The following is a 19,179-nucleotide window of genomic DNA, read 5'->3' on the forward strand; positions in this document are numbered from 1 at the left end:
TGCGCTTGTGCGATTGAAACTCCTGTAATCATTCATCACACTAAAAAAAAGTTCATGTAACTGAAGATGGTAAACATCTCGTCGATCAGCCATCAAACACAGATGTCCTGGCTGCAATCATCACGCCTAAAGCAGTGTACATCATTACGATTAGGACAGACCTTGTCATGCCCACTTCAACTACGAGTGCTCTCGCTCCGGCCGTGATACGTTTGGAACACAAAGGTTATATAATTTGTATTTAAACTATGAATTTCTTATAAACTTCACCCGGAATCAATTCATTTCCAACGATGAGGCTCCGAAACTCAATGTTTCGCAGGGATGGAAATGAAAAATGTTTGTTTGTGAGGGGGTGTTTGGGAGAGGGGTGCTAAATTTTAGCACCCCCATTTTAGTCACTTTTAGCCACTAGTGTCCCAAACACCTAGGCTAAAATGGAGGGGCTAAATTTTAGCCCCCCATAATCCATTAGCCCCTCAAGAGGTGCTAAAATGGACTAAAGGGGCTAAAAGTGGTCCCCTTATCCAAAATTCCTCCCCTTACCCCTCTCTCTCTCCTCCCTCTCACTCCAACATGGGTAAATAGGTCTTTTATCAACATAAGTGTTAAACTTTAGCTCCTTACCCAAACACCCCAAGAGCTAAACTTTAGCCTCAACATTTGAGAGAGCTAAAGTTTAGCCCAAGGCTAAATTTTAGCCCCTCCTCCCAAACAAGACCTGAAAGCGAGAACATTGTAATTGTAAGGAAACATTTATGAATCGACTATGCTGCTCCAAGAACATATGGATTGGCCAAGCGAGACAGCACACGCCACACGAACCAACAGCAACAGGCGCAGGACCACCGCGTACTGCAGCAGCGGCCAAAAATGCAAATGCGATGCGCGACGGCTCTACCCTACCATGGTTTGTTGGGCGACCGTATTTGGCGCTGAGTTGCTGAGGAATCAGAAGAAACCAACCAGACCAATGACCAGACCACACCACACACCACACCACACTAGCAGCAGTTGAAAACCATATATGCCCTAGAAAAGGCCACCAACAAGGCAAAACCACACCATGTTGCAGCTTAGTTGCTGAGGAATCAGAACATACAGTTTCTTCTTTTTCAAATTTTAATTTATTTAATTGTTTTTTTCTTTCTCCCCTCACAAGTTAGCCAATGGTAGCATGCAGGAAGCATGACTAGATAGAATAGTGGAAGCACAAGCAAGACAGGAGCATCTCTCCTGTGTCTCAGCATGAAAGGACAGCCATCCATATCTTACGCAACAGCACAATATGCAATGCAGTTATGCACCACCAAGACAACAATGCAATATTTACACAAAAACACAAGCCAACCACCAAACCACACTGCTAAATAAGCATAGGCTCCGGATAATCTGTATGATAAACCAAGTCAAAGCATCAAGAGTCCTGCAACTGCAAGAGCAACAAAAAAAGCCTGAATTCGCGGGCGGTGACAACAGAACAACCATCACTGAAAATTATATTTATTTTCCCTGCCACCACCTTCTTCTTTACTTGATGCTGGATGAATGATTGCAGGGAAGCCTACACCCTGCTTTCCAAAGACAGTATCATGGCACCAGGAAAAGGATAACAGATTGGGGGGAAGGTCCCCACTAACACAAGCACTGATTGAGGGCCACTATTGACAATAGGGTGTGCACCACCCTTGCAGACTTCCAGCGCATGCTGCATAGAGACTGGAATGGACCAGACACCAAGAGGAATTCAGGACTCTGGAGTTCTGGACCAGCTGACTTGGTAGTGTTTTGGATGCACGCAGCCAGTAACTGAAGCAAGCAACTGAGAAAGTGCAATGGCTTGGAAGAGGAACAGAAGATTATGACAGCCTGATGTGATCTCCTAACTGATGAATTATCAGGACTTGACAGTTCTGCGCTAACAGATAAGGGGCCAGAATGACCCATCAGGTTAGAAAAGAATGCTCACACAGTAATGCAGCCTTTCGAGCCACCAAGAGGGTTTCACGAAGAAACAGATGCTGGCTCATGAGGGACGTTAGCAAGCACAAAGCAGCACTCCAAAAACAGTTGGCAGCTTACAGCATCACAACCATTTACAACAGAAAACACGACACGCGGTCAAATAGACAGACATAGACAGACTTACACAACACAGCTTATGTTTGCAACCTAACATGTCTGAGTCTCCAAACCCAAAAGGAAAAAAGAAAAAAAAAACAAAAAACAAAAACCGCAGTGGTACACATGGATATAAGAAATCCCCTTCTCACATGTTAAGTCCGTTAACCTTCTGGGTTTGAGAATAGGACCTTACAGGTAAGAGTATGATGTGGTGCAGGGAGCAGATCATGTTCATCCTTTTCCTAGTTATCATTCTTGCCCTTCTCAGTGGCTCTGGGAGCTGAAAGAAGAAAGCACATTATTGTATTACAAGCTTGTAACAAGAACAAACAAGTGAACAACAGAGACTCGCTGCCTGATGCATGACCAGAAAGCAGGGTGAACAGATGTTCATGTGCACAGCATTGGAATAGCCCAGACCTAGTTCAAGCAAACTGGAATTTCTGATCATTTTGCAGAAAAGCTTATACAAGGTGCACCAGTGCAGAATTGCAAGCAGTAGATTCTCTGATATGCCTCCACAGAAAAAGGCATGAACACAAGTAATACATCCATATTCACCAAATATCAGTTGTACTTACCAAGGCCCACTGCATCTGAGCCCTTCATGATCCTGAGCCTCCTACAGCTGCCCGTGAACATTCTGCAATACAGCAAGATTTCAGAGTTCAGGCAGCTTTATTTTCGAGGACAACACAGTTCCGACTCTCCTGGTTCAAGTCAAAAACTCATTGGAATATATGCAAAATGTTGGTGGGGCAGTAACTGGTAACCAGTGTAGGCCTATGAAAAATGTAAAATAACAAGGGTGTTATGGGAAAAGATAACCTCCGCCACTCCTCCCCTAACAGGTAGGGAACTAGGAATTCAACAGGTTTGAACTAATTTCAAATTCTGGCTTCCCATAACATACTTTGCTTTATTACAAGCCATTAACCTTTCCCATTTCATTTTATTACAAACCATTAATCCAAGTGCTGACAAAAAGTGGTATACGAAACCTTCCCTAGAAGTAAGACATGACTAGAAGAAACAAATCAACACCCACAAATGAAGAACTTGAAAATCCAGAGCAGTAAAACAGAGTGTACTAAATTTTCCAACCCACTATAAGAAAATCAATCTATCAAAATATTTAAGACAATGATATATGCAGATGAGGATAAAAGGTTTCACTACAACCTCTAAAAATGTTATATTTAGAAATTAGAATACATCTTAAAACCGTCCACTTTGCCAGCCATCTTAGTAAATGAATTAGAATTACATTTTTGGGATTCGAAATCACTCACCTCCACGGGACATCACCAACAAGCATCCAATCTCCATCCTTGTCCTTATATGTGAGCACAAGTTCAGTCCCATTTTTATGATCCATCAGTCGGCAACCAGATAATCCTTCTCTTCCTGATTTCCCATTAGATTCATTATCACCTGCAGTAATTGATAAAATTTCAAGTATTACTCCACCATGGAAAATCACTTTCAAGTTAGTTGTCTAACAAACATGGATGAATAAACAAACATTGTCATTTCACATCTCAAATACAACAGCAAGGGCATTTCTAACAAACGGCAGTTCAGCACAAAACCCATGAAGCACCATCATGCACACCAAATATAGGTTCTGTTTTAGGATGAACCGGAAAGACCCAAAACAGAAAGCTTTATGCAAACAACGTCATTACAAGCTAGGGGGGGGGGTTAATAAAAGGTACTAATACTCTAATAGGTCTTGTGATGATACATAATACAAGAGATATTAATGATAGTGCAAGAAGGAACTCAAAAAATAGAAACATAAATTAATATTCAACAAAAACACTGACTGTTAAAGATAAGCAGCTGTCCTGCGTGTTTGAGAAAAAAAACACTGGTTGTTCATAATAAATTTAATGAATTGTTATACTAAGTTAAGTAAAATGCCAAAGATGACAGCATCATTACATAATAACTAATAAGCATCATGCGGAAATGTGGTCTATAAGGAAACTAGATCTACATCTACTGTAAAGAATGCATATGTTCAAGCAACAATTCATAGAAAAAAATCAATTAATCAATAAATATTACACATATACTAGCAGAAAAAATCATAGAGCTGAGGAAGGAAGGATCAGAGCCAACACAAGAACTCACCAACAGTGAAGGAACTGAACATCTTCTCCAGTGCTAGGGAGAGCTCTTTGTAGTTGTTGTACATCTTAAGGTCTACCTTCCTGAGGTATGGCGCACCATCCATGCTAACCTTGACATAGAGGCAACCCTGGTTCATCGCCATGGTGTTCTTTCTGTAACTGCGGATTGGTGGCCATCCTACCACCTGTGCCCTGTCACAGTTATTCCAACAGTCAGTATCCACTCAGTTTTGCTCTAACTTGAACAAAAATATTGAAAATCACAGCACAATTTTAGTTGCAAATAGTTGCCGGATAAAGGAGCTTGGAAATACTGAGCAGAGATTCCAGAATACTAATTACAGAGCAAAGAGGAAACAGGCTAATTGCACACTCGCCAGCTACCTTGTTTCAACTAATTCACGCAAATTGACAACACACACAAAAGTTAATTCACAACAGAAGAATTGAAGAAAGCTGCGCCTGCTTTTTCAGAGGAATGACAGGTTATCTTTCCCGTGCAATGTTCTTCTTTGTTTAACTAAAGAGGGAAAATCTATTATAACGGGTTTATTCGCACGCTTTGCAGACATGAGCTGCCAACTTTTTGTTTAAAATTTTTCTGTAACATAAATAGCTAAATTCACCAGGATTGTTCCTTTTTAATGAGAAAATAATGAAAAAAATATTTTGCTCCGGAACCTCATGAATTGTTTTAAGGGGGAAAAGGCAAGAGACAAATCGCACCCAAAAAAAAATAATTGAGCGAGCAAATGACGACTTTTAATTTATAATATATAGATAGTAAAACACCTAAACCCCGCCAAGAACATCGAGGAAGATGCAACTTGGATATTTGTACAAACAGAAGAACAAGAAAACAACTCGCACCAAGAAACCCAATAAAAAAGAAAAAATGTTATTTTGGGGAAAAAAATAGAAGAGCTTAAACAGCCACCCGGCCACCAATTCGGCGAACCCACCCACACACAGCAATTCGAGTGTCGAGTGGACCTACTTTGCCGCCGGCGCCTGCGCCTTCTTCTTGTCCTCCTCGTCGTCCTCCGCCGGCGCCTTGCCCCTTGCCGCCGACTCCCGCTGTACGATGGCGTCCGCGAACCCGCGCTTGGCCCCTCCCTTGGGAAGCAGCTCCAGTGTAAGCGGCGTCCCCGCCGCTGCCTCGCCGCCCTCCGCCTCCTCCGTGCCCGGCAGTCCCAGGCGCAGCTCCGTGGCCGCCGTTGCCGGCGACAGCCCGATGTAGTCCCGCTCCTGTGGCGGCGCCATGTCTAGCCAAACTCCACGAGCATCACCAACTCCGGGAATCTTGGGTTCTTGGGGAAACGAGGGATCAAGAGGAGAGCTGGAGAGGGAACCAGGGAGGGATGGGCTCGAGGTTTCTCTTGGCTGCTGCTGCTGAGCTCGTGAGTTTGCGAGTGAGGAGAGGGAGGAGACAGAGGACAAGGAGGTGGGGTTTAATGGTGGTGGTTTTGCATAGAAGTCCTTGTATTTATTTGTAACTATACTTAACGGCAAGTTAAGATTATGCTTATGTTTTGTCTGTCCTCTTCAATTTTTTTAGGTGATTTTGTCTTTGGCATTGAGGTAGGGCAATGCAAGAATCGAAGGTGATAGGAAATTAGAAAGGTTCCGAATTGACAGTGTGCCACCGAAGCTACTAGCAGGGCTATTTAGTTGCTTTTTTGTTGATAGGTACAAATGTCAAAGATTCTAAAAATATTGATATGCTTTTGAAATATTTGTGCTTTTCTTGGGCCTTTTTATTTCGATTTGCAATTGCTAGATTGTGATTGTTGCACGATTCAAATACTACGAAGCAAACAACAACCCCGTGATTTTTTCTACAACTTGAGTTCAACAATTTAGAGCAACTCCAGTAGAGGGTCAAATAAAAAAATGCAATTCAGCAGTCCCCTACTACATTTTTATGGTCCTTCAAAAAAATAGAGAAAACTCTATTTAATGTTTGGGGTTTTGGTTTAAGAGCTATTGATGGAGTTGCTCTTATGCCCCCAAACAATATAGCACCTTAAATGCGTCAAGAGATAACGATCCACTTCTTCTTAAAGTAGCAGTGATTGTTTATGGATGCACATTGTGTTTTTGGGAGCAATACAAAACATCTCGATTGGTTTACATTAACCAACCTCATATACAAATTACAAAAATCTTCATTTGAATATAAATTTGAAATTTGGGAGCACAACCGCAGGCTCGAGGCTACGAGCTATTTTCTTTCAGCTAGTTTGACAAACTTCACTTTAAACTTTACTTTGAGACGGAATACTTCCTATAAGTTTTTTTCTTTCAAAATTCATGGTTAATTTGTAACCTTAATCTATATTCTTGGGATTTTCATAATATGCAACCTTCATGTTATGAGCTTGGTTGTGAAACTTTGGATCGGATAACAGTAGTTCTAGGAGGGTAGGTACCTACAACATTGGTTCGATTTACATTAGCTTCTCTCATATACAGATTACATAAACCAGCATTTGCATTTGAATTTGAAAATTAAACTCTGAGACTATGAGCTATTTTCTGGTTTTGCTTCACTTCAAAATTTTACTCTGAGACAGTGAGACTGACGGCGTATAAACAATGCACAGTATTCTACCAAACCCATGGTTTAATTGGAGCTTCATTTACATTGTTGCGAGGTCGATCGTTTAGTACTGTGAATTTTTGGATTTCCAGTAGGGCAGGTTCCTACAAACATTACTGTGAGCTTAACCAAACGTACCTCGGCGCCGTTGACGCGTTGCGCGCAGAGTCGCAGACAAGGCAGTACGATCGAGTAGGACTGGACGCGCTGGTTGGATGGCCCGACGTGGAGACGCCACCGGAAAAGATGGAGCCCCCCGGGGGCGCGCGGCGGGGCAGCCAATGCTGGAGCTCGATCGGCCGCTGCCGGCCCGGGGCGCCCGGCCCGCAGCCGACATGGAGCGATGGCGGACGGCGACGCCCGCGCGCTCCCGACAGCACGGGCGACGGCGATGCCGCACCGGCCGCGCCAGTGCACGCGCCTGCCTGCCGTCGTCGTCGCCCGCCCGCCCGCCCGCCCGTCTTCCGTCACCATGGATGGTCCATGCGACGGCTAGCCGATCCCGGCCGTACGTGTCGGTTAGCGCGGGCGAGAGACTAGCTGATGGGAGGTCGTCGGGGTTCATGGCGTCGGCTCCCGCGCACGCGCGCGTGCACGTGTGGGTGGGTGGGTCACCGCCCGTGCGTGCGCGCCCGGCCGGCCGGCGGGACCGTGTGGCCTGGCCCATGGCCGCTGCTCGGCCGGCTGATCGATCTGATCGGCCTCGACGATCAGCCTCGACATTAATTGATCGATCGCTCCGGGCGTCGATGAGACGCGCGCGGATTGGATGGAGGTGTGCGGTTGCTTGCAGATCGTGTAATAAGATGACGTCCCAACTGACCTGATGACCATGCCCTCGAAAACAAAAACTGACCTGAGGACCAGAAGGATCGGACGTGGGTCTTCCTGAGCTGCCGGCCGGTGCCGATGCTGCGTCGATCGATCACACACAGCTTTATTGGCTACTGCTATCCACGAACATTATTTATGATCGAGGTCCGTCAAACAACGGGCCAATGGTTTTGGCCGCGTTTCCATTTCCAGTATAGATTTCCATACGGGCCGCCCGGCCCTAGCACGAAATGACCTGGTACGAAATGGCACGACACCTGTTCCGTGCCGTGCCGTGTCGTGCCGAACAGGCGGCCCAGGCCCGGCACGAAGACCCTTTTTAGTGCCGGGCCAGCACGGTGGCACGACAGGCACTAGCGTGCCAGTGCCGGGTCAGGCACTAAAGGTCTCAATGACCAAACTGATCAACACAACTTACACAAGTCATTCATCTAGAAAAGAACAACAGATTTTAACTTCAACAGATTAAAATCATATTAAACTTACTTCACAACATCACAACATCACAGATCAACATCTCTCTACTTCAACTTCACAACATCACATATCAACATCACAGAGAGAGACAAGAGATTATAACTTATAAGTTTGAACTGGTGCAATGGCTGCCTCATTAAAAACCTATCCAGATAAAACTCACACCTCGTGAGAAAAAAATCTGGATAGGAAAAAAAGAGTACAGCCCAGCTCAATCAAATTGTAGTTCTAAGACTTAAGTTATTATAGGCCAGTGTTACACTTCTGAATTCTCAGCGGCATCTAGGTACAAATTAGCAAAACTTTCCTCAAGTTCTTCATCCTCTACTAAGCTCTGAAGTCTTGCTTCTGCAGCCTCCCAATCCTTGACGCAAGGAAGCATCTCGACCGTCTCCGGTTTCAATCGACGCCGCCTCTCCTCGATGGTCCTGCCAATAGTGCTGAAAACAGATTCTGATGAAACTGTGGAAACAGGAACAGAAAGAACATCTCTAGCTAAGATGGATAGAACTGGATAAGTTCTTTTATGCTCATGCCACCAAGATAAGATGTTGAAGTTATCATCAAAATGGGTGACAGTGTCAGTATCCAAGTAGGTAGAGAGTTCATTGCCAATACCCATATCAGTTGCAGTAGTGCTTGCTGCTTGCAGCAAAGCACTTGCAGATGACCTTCTAGACAAAGCAAGAGGCAAAGAGGGAGGAGGGGTGGAGAAAGAAGTACCAGGGAGATCATGAATTCCAAAAGCAGATATACCAGAATCTGAACTAGTGGAAAAAATATCATCCCAAGCACTAGTTTTCTTACCAGAAGTGGATGGAGGTGGAGGAGTTTGCAATTTTACTGCACCAAACTTGTCATCATACAGTTTAAATGCAGTAGACAATTCAGCTCTAACATCAGTGAAGTAAGCAGAATAATCAGTACCAGTAAGACTAGATAGCAACCTGAGCACATTTTGAAAACCTTTCAATTTAGCTCTAGGGTCCAATATGAATGCAACAAAATAAAGCATAGGAATGTCTCTCCAGTACTTAAGATAGTAATCTTTCATAGGAACAACAACATGCCTAAGCAATTCATCATTTTCATAATGTTTAAGATGCTTGGCAATCAAAATGAGCTGATGCAACATAAGTGGAGAGGTAGGATAATAAACACCAGATAGTGCAACAGTAAAATTATAAAAGAGTTCAAAGAAGGATAGCATACTCTGTGCAACAGTCCAATGATCTTCTGTCAACACTAAAGGATCTCTTTCACCCCTAGGATAGTTAGTCTCATTGAAAACATTAAATGTCTATCTATAAGGGAGCAAATGCTTGAGCATGAGATAAGTGGAGTTCCACCTGACTTCCATGTCCAAACCAAACTTTCTAGGATGAACATTCACAGCTAGACAAAATCTCCTAAATGCAGCAATGCGCTGGTTAGAAGCATTGATGAAAGATATTGCAGATCTAAATGCATCTAGATATGGCTCAATCAGATTAATGGCAGATTTAACCATGAGATTGATGATATGACAAGCACAACGCTGATGTAAGAACAATGATCCAACATAAGCAGCTAATTTAGGACTAAGTTTCTCCATAGCAGTAGAATTAGCAGAGGCATTATCCAAAGTAACAGAAAACACCTTTGAAATCAAACCATACTCCTCTAGCACACTAGTCACACGGTCAGAAATTTTCTGGCCAGAGTGAGATTCATCAATAAGCCTTAAACCAATTAACCTCTTCTCTAATTGCCAATCAGCATTAACATAATGAGCAACCACACTAAGGTAATCTTCCTTAGCATTACCAGACCAGATATCAGAAGTGATAGACACAGATAAAACAGCAACAAATGATTCAATAAGCTTAGCACGGCAATCAGTAAAGTACTTGCACATATCTCTAGTGGTTGATTGCGTAGAGTTAGCAGAAAACCTAGGATTATGAGCAAGTTTAATATACTCTTCAAAAGCAGGAGATGCACCGAAACATAGAGGAAGATCTAGTCTAGCAATCAAACAACATAGTTGAGTACGAGCTACCTCAGCAGAGTAATCCCATTGACGGACAGAACCGTCAGGGTGGAAATGGATCAGAGACTGGGAATTACGAACCTTAGCCCTCCTGTTTGGGCATTTCTCAACATTCCTGTTGAGATGGCCAGTGCCAATGGAAGATCTAGCAGCATATATAATGCCACAATGATTACACTTGGCAGAGACCCTTACCTTCTTCCCATTGATGTCCTTGAAGATCTTTTCAAAGTCCTTCCAGCACTCAGAAGTGGTGGAACGGGACCTCTTGGTGCCGCTGCTCACCATGTGTGGATCAGCATCAGGTGCTTCTTTACCAGCAGGTGGTGCTTCAGCATCAGCTATGTCGATTGGATCGACAGCGCTGCGACCGAAGAGCTCGTCCCGCTCTACCTCCATGTCACTCTCATCATCACCTCGCTGGCCCATCATCCGAAGCTCGTCGTTGATGGTGTGCTCCTGGAAATCGTCGCCGCCGTCCATCGCCGACGCTCTGGTCCCTCAACGAATCAACCCGCGAACACAAAACAAGAACGAATCAGTAGAAGAACACCAACAAATCAGTAGAAGAACACTAGCAGACAACAACACAACGGCTTACCAACGAATCCGAAGCACTAGAGCGCACGGCAAGGTCAACGAACAAAGGATCTGGAGCACCAGAGCTAGGGAGGAGCGAGAGGAGGCAACAGGACAGTGGACAGAGGAGTGGGCGAGAGCGAGAGGTGGGGGAAGAAGACAACAACGCAACGACTTGCCAACGAATCCAAATCACCAGAGCGCACGGCAAGGTGAACTAACAACGGATCCGAACACCGGAGCCAGGAAGGAGCGAGAGGAGGCGGGGGTTGGGGGAAGAAGATGACACACCAACGAATCAGTAGAAGAACACCAACAGACAATGGTCGGGAGGCGAGGGGGGCCAGCGGCGCTGGTAGGTGGCCGACGCCAGCCTTCGGTCGCCGGAGAGGGAGGAGGCGGGGGTTGGGGGAAGAAAATGACACACCAACGAATCAGTAGAACACCAACAGACAACGGTCAGGAGGCGAGGGGGGCCAGCGGCGCCGGTAGGCGGCCAACGCCGCCCTTCGGTCGCCAGAGAGGGAGGAGACGAGAGGGGTAGAGGTGAGAGAGCGGAGGCGGAGAGGAGGAGAGCCAAAGGCGGCGAGACGGCGAGGCGTGCGAGAGAGCGGAGGCGGAGAGCCAGAGGAGAGCGAGATCCAGATCCAGAGCGGCGGGGAGGGGAGGGGAAATGACGCTAGGGTTTGCGGCCGAGCGGGGTGAGGCGGCCGGCGGGCTTATATACCCCCTCCCCAACGGCTTGATCCAACGGTCGGGAGGCGATGGGACGCCGGAGATCAACGGTCGGGAGGCGAGGGGCGCGGGGGTGTCGGGCCAGCATCGGGCCGGCCCAAAAATTGTGCCGGGCTCGTGCTGGCCCAGCGTGTCGGGGAGGCAGCCCAGGCCCGGCACTATCATCGTGCCGGGTCGGCCCGAGCACTATTCCCCTCGTGCTGGGCCCGTGTTCGTGCCGGGCCTTGAGCCGCCTAGTGGGCCTGACCCATTTGGAAAACTTTGATTTCCAGTGAAGCTCTCTTTTTGCCAGTGAGATACCCCTCAGCCCTCATCAATCGATAGATATATAGGCCGTTTGGAATTTCTTCCATTTCTTGTCGATGCGCAATAGCTAGCTCCTACGTACTGTCTATATTAGAAGCCGTAACCAACTGTCATATAGCGAAAGAGGCTTTTCTATGCTCATACACGTATGAATATGAGCCTCTAAATAGGTAGTAGTGGTGATAATAGTAGAAATTTGGTGTGCTACAACGTGGGGTTTAATTAATGCTCTTTATTTGTGGTCTATCTATAATCATATTAGTATTTTTATCATCTGTTGGTCACGCTAGCTGCTAGTAGAAAAGTGAGCATTAGTCCCGGTTGGAGAGTCATATCTCTCGAATATCTAACCGCGACTAATCTTTCAGGACTAAAGGTCCCTCTCTTTAGTCCCGGGTCACTCACCCGGAAATAAAGATTCTCTTTAGTCCCAGTTGGTATTATCAACCGGGACTAAAGATATTTTTTTCTTTTTACCCTGAATTCTTTTCCATATTAATGCTAATTGTTGCTTCACCTATATATATACACCTATACATATACATCCTTAGCATACACTACTTACACATATACACTCTGTATTGTATGCATGTTGTATATATATTTCATGATAGTATATGCAGAATATTAAATTTAACTACTATATATACAATTCTTAGTATATTATACACATCAAACTAATATTAATACAATTACTATATATACAATAATTTATCCTCGTAATTCTTAAGATCCTCCCGTCGTGGTGTTGCTTAGTTCGGCTACTGAATGTCCATCGTAATAAAATTCTCCTTTAGGATTTATCACCTCATCCATCAGAAATCTTATGAGTGCTACTTGGATTATCGAAAGCCTTCCCTTCTCCGAGAGTTCTTCGCGAATTTGCCACGTCTGTAATTTGGAAATATGTGAATGTTACACCAACAATTAAATAAAAGGAACTAGAAAATAATTAATAATTAATAGGTTTATTTTACATACAATGGTCCGATAGCACCTTGTCCCTCACGAAATGGTGTATGTGCTCACCTTATTACTATCTCAAGCACTTTAGTCCTCGATTGTATTATGAACCAGGACTAAAGGGTATTCTCCCTTTTCACTTCCCGCGCTATACCAACATTCGATTAAATTGATTTGGTTTTTTTCATATGTTCTAAATTGAATTTGTACTTCTATTATCCAATAAAAATCATAATATTCAATATTTGAACATGCAAAAATATATTAAATTATCAAATAATTATTTTTACACTTTATTGATACAAAACTCTTGTAAGAAATAATTTGATCATGAAAATATGTATCCAATTGTTTTAAACCTCATAATAATTTTTAACTTGTTCTTGATGAAAGTCCCCTTTGCATTTCCCGTACAACCTCATAATAATTTAATCAAATAATAATGTGATGAGCCAGAAACTCACATAAAGGATGATCATATCTAGTGCATCACATAAATGAGTTTTTCATATCACTAAAATATAATAGAAAGGTTCTGATATATGTCCATATAGCATTACGTGAAGGTTGACCATATATAATGCATTACAATGTAACATTAAAAAACTTCTTCTTGACGAAAGTTCCTTAGTTATGATCATGGCGTAAGTACGGAGCCTCTTCTTTGGATAGCATGATGCTTGGGTCAACTTCGACAGCGAATGGAGGTATGCCATCAAACTGATCATAATTATCTGACTGGTTTATTTTATCATTGAGGGATATGGGTACCCCACGGGTCCCCACCAATCAGGATACTGGCCGGTCCTGATAAGTGGGCCCACCTAACCAGGGTGTGTGAGCCGAGAACGTGGAGATATTTGGAGTACATGTCAAGGAAGCCGGGTGATTCAAATCAGCCCAGATATTGTGGGACACGTATTGTAATCCGACTCAGATTACCTTCCATGTAACTACCGACTAGATTAGATTTCAAACCAACTTGTAACCCTAGGTCATCAGCCTATATAAGGTGGCTAAGGGCACCCCCCACGGGCACCTCATCTCATACCAGCAATACAAACAACCAAACATACATGGCATAGGTATTACCCTCCGGAGGCCCGAATCTGTCTAAAAACCCTCGTGTCCCTTGTGTTCTCGTGATCACCTTCAAGTTCTTGGTTTCACAATTGCCTCCACCTACAAATCATGCACTTGGGTAACCCCCTGGTGGACTGTCGGGCTTATAAATCCGACAGTTGGCGCGCCAGCTAGGGGTGATTTTGAGATCCCCCCTATTGAGCTTGATGGCATCCTGCCCCGGCGTTGTCTTCGCTGAGAGCATGAAGGACTACCTCGCTAACCCAATCCAGCTTTGCTTTGGGACCATGCCGGCGGATTCTGATCTCGCCACTTCATTCGTCGACTCGACGTTCTCCGTCAACCCAGCTTCCGTCAGATCTGCTCCGACAGGGCAAGTTCTCCATCAAAGGATCATCACGCCGCTTGCCCAGCAGGTCAGTGATCTCTCTCTCCCTGAGAGGATTCCAAGCATCCTAGCTGTTGCCTACCCACCCACGCCCTCCGACCTGATTGCGGGGCTAGATCGCATCAGCAACACAATTGCTGAGTGCATAGATCTCTCTGAGGTGGTGATACGCTCAACCAAGTCGGCGCAGGGTCCCTTCCTCGTCCCCTTTTGTCTGAGGAACTCGGCTGCTGCGTTTTCATCAAAACTCACGCAATCCTTTCAGATGCAATCTGAAGGCCCACCCAAATCCACCCAATTTCTAGACTATGGTGAGTTCCAAGTTCTCCGCATCATCCTGACACCGAATCCATGCAAAAGTAATGACGAGAGCAACTCCTCCATGCCAGATCGGGAAGCCTTCATGGTCTCAGCTGATGAGCCACCCAGGGATGGTGAAACCTCTTCTCAGGAAGCAGGTTGCAACTCCAGGAATCAGGATCGTGTAGCACGACACAACAAGAGCAACAACCTACTACTAACGCGGAGGCAGTGGACGATCAACACTGACCACCACGTAACAACGGCGGCAACGCCAACCAAGATGGTGCCGAGGGCAGGTGCGCGCTCGCAATCTACAAGCCAACCTCGAGCAGGCCGGCCACAACGTCTTCACCACACCCCAGGCCAACCTGAGGGCTTCTTTTGCCGACCTGGAAAACCTTCCAGACTCGGAGCAACTGCAGCGGATCCTGACGCGTATCCGTGCCGCCAATGCTCCAATCGAAGAGTGGGCCCACAGCTGGTCCGCACACTCCTGGTCCATAGCTACCCGGCACTCTTGGAGTTGATCCGGGCATAGCAGATCCTGCCCCCACTGAGGTGACCACCGCACGGGAGGTCGGATGGAGCCCGTCCGAGAAGAAGAGGTGGATCAACCTGCCAACCTAGCCGCCAACAATGATCGTCAACCTGAGAACCACGACAACCACCACCATGGCACGAGAGGTGATGGCGAAGATCCTGGCAGACATGGTCGGTAACGTGACCTCCGTGAAGAGCTGCGCGACCGTTGCAACCTCCACCCTGACCTCAACAACCATCACCAAGAGCGGGAAGAGGCCGAGCTCCGCCGCCGTGCCAAGTACGATCGCAACTACATCACTCCTGGACTCAACCCAACACAAAATGCGAGGACTGCCACCGCCTGGAAGAGGAGATGCGCCGCCGCGCCGACTACGACTACATGTACGGTGCTCCTGAAGATGCCTATGCCCCACCTAGGTGTGACAACGACAGATGCCCCAGGGCTCCACTCGTTGTGTACAACCTCATGGACGACGATGATATGGCGATCGACGGTTTCGCCGCCTTGACCCCACGCCTCAGTGCTGTTGATTGGCCTGCTTCATTCAAGCCAGCCATCAATGAAAAGTACAACAGTCGCTCCAACCCCACCATCTAGCTCAAAATGTACAGTACCACGGTGAAAGCCACCCACGGCACCTACGACCAGATGGCCGCCTACTTCCCGGTGGTGATGGGTCCCGCTCCGCTCCTGTTGCTGGAGAACCTCCCACCAAACAACATCGATGGCTACGGTCAGCTTGCTAGAGCTTTCACTGAGACTACCAGGCTACCTACAGTCGACCTGGTAACACGGAGAAACTCGGCCAAGTTCGTCAAAGGAAGAACGAAACTATTCGAGATTACACCAACCGCTTCTTCGAGAACCGCAACAGGCTGGCCGACGTTGAGGACCGTGATATCATCATGTACTTTCACTCTGGTCTGATGAACCGCACCATGTTCTGCAAGTTGTATGAGGCTGCCCCCAAGACAGTTGGGAAGATGATGGAGGTTGTCAACACCCAAGCAGACATAGAGGAGGAGGCGATAGTACAGTTCCAGGATGGCAAGCATCGCCAGAACGACGACTATGAACAGCCGACCTATGATGAACACCAAGCATGATCGGAGTTCGGACTTCGAAAAAGGGCCCCGGAGGTCCTCACTATTGAAGGTGACCCTGCCAGGCCGACCACCTTGCTATGGGAAGACACGACACCCTCAATGCTTGGTGCCCTTCCATAAGGATGCACATCATCATCTTCGGGACTGCACAGTCCTCAAGTAAGAGCTCGGCGCCCTAGTGGAGTACAAGCGACCCCGCCGCAACGATTACTGCAGGGACGACAACCGTCACGACTATTGCCATCACGATGACCACAACAACCACGACGACCGTCGCCATGAAGATAGCTACCATGATGACCGCAACCACCATTGTGAAGATCGCGACGATCGCTGTCGCGATGACCGTGACAACCGCCGGCGCGATGATCGCGGTGACCAGCACTGAGAGGAGCGTCATGACCAGTCACACCTAGATGCCCACCAGCCCGATGCCAACTAGAATGGGGAGTTCCAAAGGTCGGAACGTTAGATCAACATCATCATGGGTGGCCCCAACGCTTCCTGTAGCAACTGCAAGCAGAACTTGCACCAGTGATAGGTGCATTTTGTCTCCATACGGCCAGTCCAGTACCAGCGCTGGTCCGAGCAACCTATAACCTTCTCCAGGGAAGATCATTGGATACACATTCCAGATCCCGGGTCCTACCCGTTGGTGGTCTGCCCGACCATAGATCGGGCCCTACTCCCTAAGGTGCTGATTGACCGTGGCAGCAGCCTTAACATCATCTTCACCGAGACCTTGAAGCATTTGGACTTCATCTTTGATCGGCTCTAGCCCTGTGAAGAACCCTTCTATGGCATTGTCCCCAACAAAGGATCCTATCCGATTGGCTGAGTCGTTTTGCTAGTCACCTTTCACATTCAAGCCAACTACCGCAAGGAATACCTCACATTTGAGGTGGCCAACTTTAAGACTTCCTACCATGCCATCCTTGGCAAGCCCATGCTGGCGAGGTTTATGGAAATCCCGCATCACACCTACCTCGTCCTCAAGATGCCGGCTCCAAATGGTGTCTTCTCCGTCTATAGCGACGTCGAGACTTTGTACAAGTGCGACACAGAGGCGGTGCAGCTTGCTCAAGCCCTTGAGTACTCGGCCAAGGCCACTGCCATGGTCGTTGAGGCCCATAAGGTGGACAAGGACCAGCTCATGATCCCAGAGATGTAGCCGATGCCCGCAGCACTGCAGCAGCCTGACCCCAAGGTCAAGAAGATTTGCCTCGGCCTGGAAGACCCGAGCAAGACCACCCTCATAGGGTTCAACCTCTCCGAGAAATAGGAACTCGCACTCACTAGTTTCCTCCGAAAAAACTCGGACATATTCGCGTGGAAGCCATCCGATATGCCCAGTGTACCACGGGAGCTGGTTGAGCACTCCTTGGACTTGAGCAAGACTGCAAGGCCAGTCAAGCAAAAGCTTCGCCACTTCAAGTTCGCAAGGAGGCCATTAGGCCGATTCATCTGTGAATGTAAGCATCCCGACTGGTTAGCAAATCAAGTTCTTGTAAAAAAGAAAACCGGTGAATGGAGAATGTGTATCGATTACACCGACCTCAACAAGCACTACCCTAAGGACCCCTTCCCTCTCTCATGCATCGACCAAGTCGTAGACACTATGGCTGGGAGCATCCTGCTCTGCTTCCTCAACTGCTACTCGAGCTAACACCAGATCACCCTCAATCCTGCCGACCAGGACAAGACGGTGTTCATAACAGCCTTCGGCATCTACTGCTATGACACCATGACCTTCGGGTTGAAAAATGCCAGTGCCACCTACCAGAAGGCAATCTAGGGTTGCCTCGCGACACAGCTATGCAGGAACATCGAGGCCTACATCGACGATGTGGTTGTCAAGACAAAGGATGAGGAAAGCTTCATAGCCGACCTCACGGAGACCTTCAATAGTCTCCAGGCCTATCACTGGAAATTCAACCCAAGCAAGTTGGTCTTTGGTGTGCCGTTTGGAAAGCTTCTGGGCTTCATGGTCAGCCAGCGCAGCATCGAGGTCAATCCCGTCAAGGTGGATGCAATCAGAAACATGCAAAACCATCCAACAAGAAAGATGTCATGAAGCTTACGGGCATGATGGCCGTCCTTAGCCACTTCATCAGCAAACTCGGAGAAAAAGGTCTACCCTTCTTCGAGCTGCTCCAAAAGGTGGAAAAATTTGAGTGGGATGACGAGGCTAGCAAGGCACTCGAAGAGCTCAAAACTACTTTCCTTACCACTCCCTCCGTCATGATGGCCCCGAACAACCAAGAAACACTTTACCTCTACATCTCTACAATGACGCACGTTATTAGCACTGTGCTAGTTGTGGAACATGAAGAGCCCGGCCATGCCCACATGATGCAGTGATCGGTGTATTATGTTAGCGAGATCCTCAGCGACTCCAAGATCTGCTACACACAGGTTCAGAAACTATTCTATGCAGTTCTGATCTCATGGAGAAAGTTGCGCCACTACTTCCAGGCGCACAAGATCTGGGTGGTATCCTCATATCCCATTGGCGAAATCCTCCACAACAGGAATGTCAACAGTCGTGTTGTCAAGTGTTCCATGGAGCTCAGCGAGTTCGAACTCGATTTCTTCCCACGTCATGCAATCAAGTCGCAAATCCTAGCTGACTTCGTGGTTGAGTGGACAGAGATTCAGAAGCCACCCTCCTTGGAGAGGCTAGAACACTGAACTGTGTACTTTGATGGTGCCCTCAACCTAGAGGGAGCCCGCGCGGGGGTCCTCTTCATATCCCCCAAAGGCGAGCAGCTCAAGTACGTGCTTCAAATCTACTACAAGGCTACCAACAATGGTGCCGAGTACGAGGCTATCATCCACGGCCTCCGCATTGCCGTCTCCCTCGGGATTAAGCACATCTTTGTGTACGGCACCTCCAAGGTCGTCATCGAGCTAGTCAACAAGAACTAGGACTGCACCAAGGAGTCCATGGATGCTTACTGCATAG

At 46.8% G+C, this 19,179-nt stretch overlaps 1 protein-coding gene across 1 annotated transcript; it reads right to left on the minus strand.

The window, feature by feature from the left end:
- Positions 1 to 2,038: 2,038 nt before the first annotated feature.
- LOC117853870 (auxin-responsive protein IAA21) lies at positions 2,039 to 5,693 on the minus strand. The gene is made up of 5 exons (XM_034736149.2): positions 5,260 to 5,693; positions 4,264 to 4,454; positions 3,417 to 3,558; positions 2,706 to 2,767; positions 2,039 to 2,404 (listed from the first exon to the last, which is right to left on the minus strand). Exons 1-5 carry the CDS (start codon positions 5,523 to 5,525, stop codon positions 2,367 to 2,369), a joined length of 699 nt encoding a protein of 232 aa, XP_034592040.1. The 5' UTR covers positions 5,526 to 5,693; the 3' UTR covers positions 2,039 to 2,366.
- Between the last annotated feature and the right edge of the window lie 13,486 nt (positions 5,694 to 19,179).

This window comes from Setaria viridis, chromosome 4 (genome assembly GCF_005286985.2).
Source record: "Setaria viridis chromosome 4, Setaria_viridis_v4.0, whole genome shotgun sequence".
NCBI classification, from domain to species: Eukaryota; Viridiplantae; Streptophyta; class Magnoliopsida; order Poales; family Poaceae; genus Setaria; species Setaria viridis.

Excerpts from the sequence above, each read along its gene's own strand:
- LOC117853870 (XM_034736149.2), bottom strand. The coding sequence starts at position 5,525 with ATGGCGCCGCCACAGGAGCGGGACTACATCGGGCTGTCGCCGGCAACG. Across the intron at positions 4,455-5,259 it reads GCGCAGGCGCCGGCGGCAAA|GGCACAGGTGGTAGGATGGC; the intron begins GTAGGTCCACTC and ends TAACTGTGACAG. Across the intron at positions 2,768-3,416 it reads GTTGGTGATGTCCCGTGGAG|AATGTTCACGGGCAGCTGTA; the intron begins GTGAGTGATTTC and ends GCTGTATTGCAG.